Raw genomic sequence first — 2,552 nt, forward strand, 5'->3', positions numbered from 1 at the left:
CTTAGTCTAAAGTCTAAGCTACAAATAAATCTCTCCCTTATAGTTAGTCTAAATTAATTTCTATCATACATCCGCTTTAGATTGCTCCAATAATTAGCCCGCGAGTCCACAAATTTGTTCGTACTTGTCGTCATTGACTAATATAATACAAACAAAGACATTATTTGAGTGCGCGGGCGAGGCGAGTCCAGCTGTTAAGTTCGATGAACAGGGCATTAAAGAACAGTATAGCGCGGCCTTCCGTATAATCAATTGCCCCTTAATGGAACCACGGGCACGGTCATGGGCAGCCATGCATGCATATCCATTGCAGGTCCAGTACATTGTATCTGGCGAGCTTCACTAATTACCATGCCACTTAACCATTAATCAACACTCTAACCCATTGTCAAAGATAACAATTAACGCTCATGCTGATGCTAGTTAATCACCAATACTGGATCCAGATGTCACGTGTGTCACAAGCATGCCCTGCATGCAGCTGTAGCTAGATTCTGCTCACGAGCTCGCCGTGACAGAGACCCGCCACCCAAAACCCTTCTCGCTTCTCTCTATTCCGTGCAACCTACTCTGCTCTCTGTCGACCTGCTCTGCTCTCTGCTGACAAAGAGATAAGGCTCTACTTTTACTTTTGCACTTTCACATTTCTTTCTTCCCTGTAATTTGTCGATATCAATATTCAATAGCTCTTATGGCGAGATTAGCCCCAACTGTGGTCTCTATTAATACTCTTTTGGCGCGTATAAAACCCCCCAAACGTTAACAGAGGTAGTCACAGCTTCTTTCCTTCTTATCCTCCATGGCTTGTACGCTGCTTTTTCGTCTTTTCTTGACAGCTTTGGTGGTCGAATGCTGCTTCGGCGGCAGATCCCTCGCGGCCTTGGTAGAGGAGCAACCGCTCATGATGGCCTACCATAAGGGAGCTCTGCTCACCGGGAACGTCTCCGTCCACCTCATCTTCTACGGTGAGTTCACCGCCCCGCAGCGCAGTGTCATATCGGACTTCGTCCAGTCCCTTTCTGGCACAAAGGACTCGCTCGAGCCCTCAGTCGCTTCCTGGTGGGGGACGCTAGCCAAGTACTACGCCACGTCTAAGGCGCCGCTCCCGCGGCTGCTCCTCGGGAAGCAGCTCCTCGACGCTGAATACTCCCTCGGCCGCTTTCTCACCGACGCCGACCTCGCCGAGTTGGCGGCCCGCGCCTCTTCGCGGAGCAGGGGATCTTTGGGCGTCGTGCTCACGGCGTCCGACGTGGCCGTGGAGCGGTTCTGCATGAGTCGGTGCGGCTCCCACGGGCGGACTTCCGCGCTCTCCCGCGGCCGCCGTGGTGGCCGGTCCGCCTACGTCTGGGTCGGCGACTCGGCGACTCAATGTCCCGGGCAGTGCGCGTGGCCGTTCCACCAGCCGATGTACGGCCCTCAGGTTCCGCCGCTGGTTCCACCGAACGGCGACGTTGGGGCGGACGGCGCGGTGATCAACCTAGCGAGCATGCTGGCCGGCGCCGCCACCAACCCGTTCGGCGATGGGTTCTTCCAGGGGTCGAGGGCGGCGCCGCTGGAGGCCGCGACGGCGTGTCCCGGAGTCTTCGGCAAGGGGGCGTACCCGGGTTACCCAGGGGAACTCCTACTGGACACCGTCACTGAGGCCAGCTACAACGCCCACGGGGCCTACGGGAGGAGGTTCCTTTTGCCTGCGCTGTTTGACCCACTGACCTCTGCGTGCTCCACGTTGGCCTAGTTGATTGGCTCACGAACAGACGTGTCCTCTGTGTGTACATGAATTATCACGACGGGGGTATGGGTTTTTGTGATATAAAAGCCCCTTTTTGTAAATAGTTAATAAATCAAACTTTGTTGATATTTGCTCTGATTTAAAACAACCAAAGGAGCCCACGTCATTCTGCTCCTGCGGTATAATTTCGGTATTCGGTTGGCGCTTAGGGTTTATTTTGTTCAGATTATCAATTTTAATTATATGATTATCAGATAATTATATAATTAAAATTATGAATGATAAAATATAATTTTAATATTGTTTGGTTCTTACTAATTTATCTTTTAAATGAAGTTCAATCTTTACCATAGTTCGTCATGCCTTCTCCTTCCATTCAATCGCCTTCTTCCTCATCTCCTCCCTTCTTCCCTTCAGTGCTTCCCAGACAATCTCCCTCACTTAGTGTCTCCCTACTTCTTCATCGATCTCTATACCGAATCTCTAATGTTGGCAAACATACCAACTGTTGGTGTATTAATCTACGAATCCCGATGAACAAATCATCGGAATGTCACCAGCCACGCTCTCTGTCATTGAGTTCCAACCACCGTGTGTTAGGAACACGCTAATGGCCCGGTGGCATAGAACCTTCTATATATGGACAGCACCACCTCAGCAACAAGTTCTGCCCTTTAATTTTTTCGACCAACCCTTAGTTAGCGCCTTGATGCCCCATTCCACTAGGCCCGGCCGGACCACCCACAAGAAGGGGTGGCTGCTCTCTTCTAGGTCCAACGCGAACTCTGCCAATTCATCCCTCGTCAGAGTCGTGATGTTGCAA

General features: G+C 51.3%; 1 protein-coding gene across 1 annotated transcript; it reads left to right on the forward strand.

Annotated features, from left to right (window-relative positions):
- The first annotated feature begins 766 nt into the window (after positions 1-766).
- Positions 767-1,857, forward strand: LOC121985517 (protein PHOSPHATE-INDUCED 1 homolog). The gene has a single exon (XM_042539017.1). The coding sequence runs from the start codon at positions 800-802 to the stop codon at positions 1,733-1,735; it is 936 nt and encodes a 311-aa protein (XP_042394951.1). The 5' UTR covers positions 767-799; the 3' UTR covers positions 1,736-1,857.
- The last annotated feature ends 695 nt before the right edge of the window (positions 1,858-2,552 follow it).

Source organism: Zingiber officinale, chromosome 5B (assembly GCF_018446385.1).
Source record: "Zingiber officinale cultivar Zhangliang chromosome 5B, Zo_v1.1, whole genome shotgun sequence".
Lineage (NCBI taxonomy): Eukaryota > Viridiplantae > Streptophyta > Magnoliopsida > Zingiberales > Zingiberaceae > Zingiber > Zingiber officinale.

Coding starts and splice junctions, on each gene's coding strand:
- LOC121985517 (XM_042539017.1), top strand. CDS start 800: ATGGCTTGTACGCTGCTTTTTCGTCTTTTCTTGACAGCTTTGGTGGTC.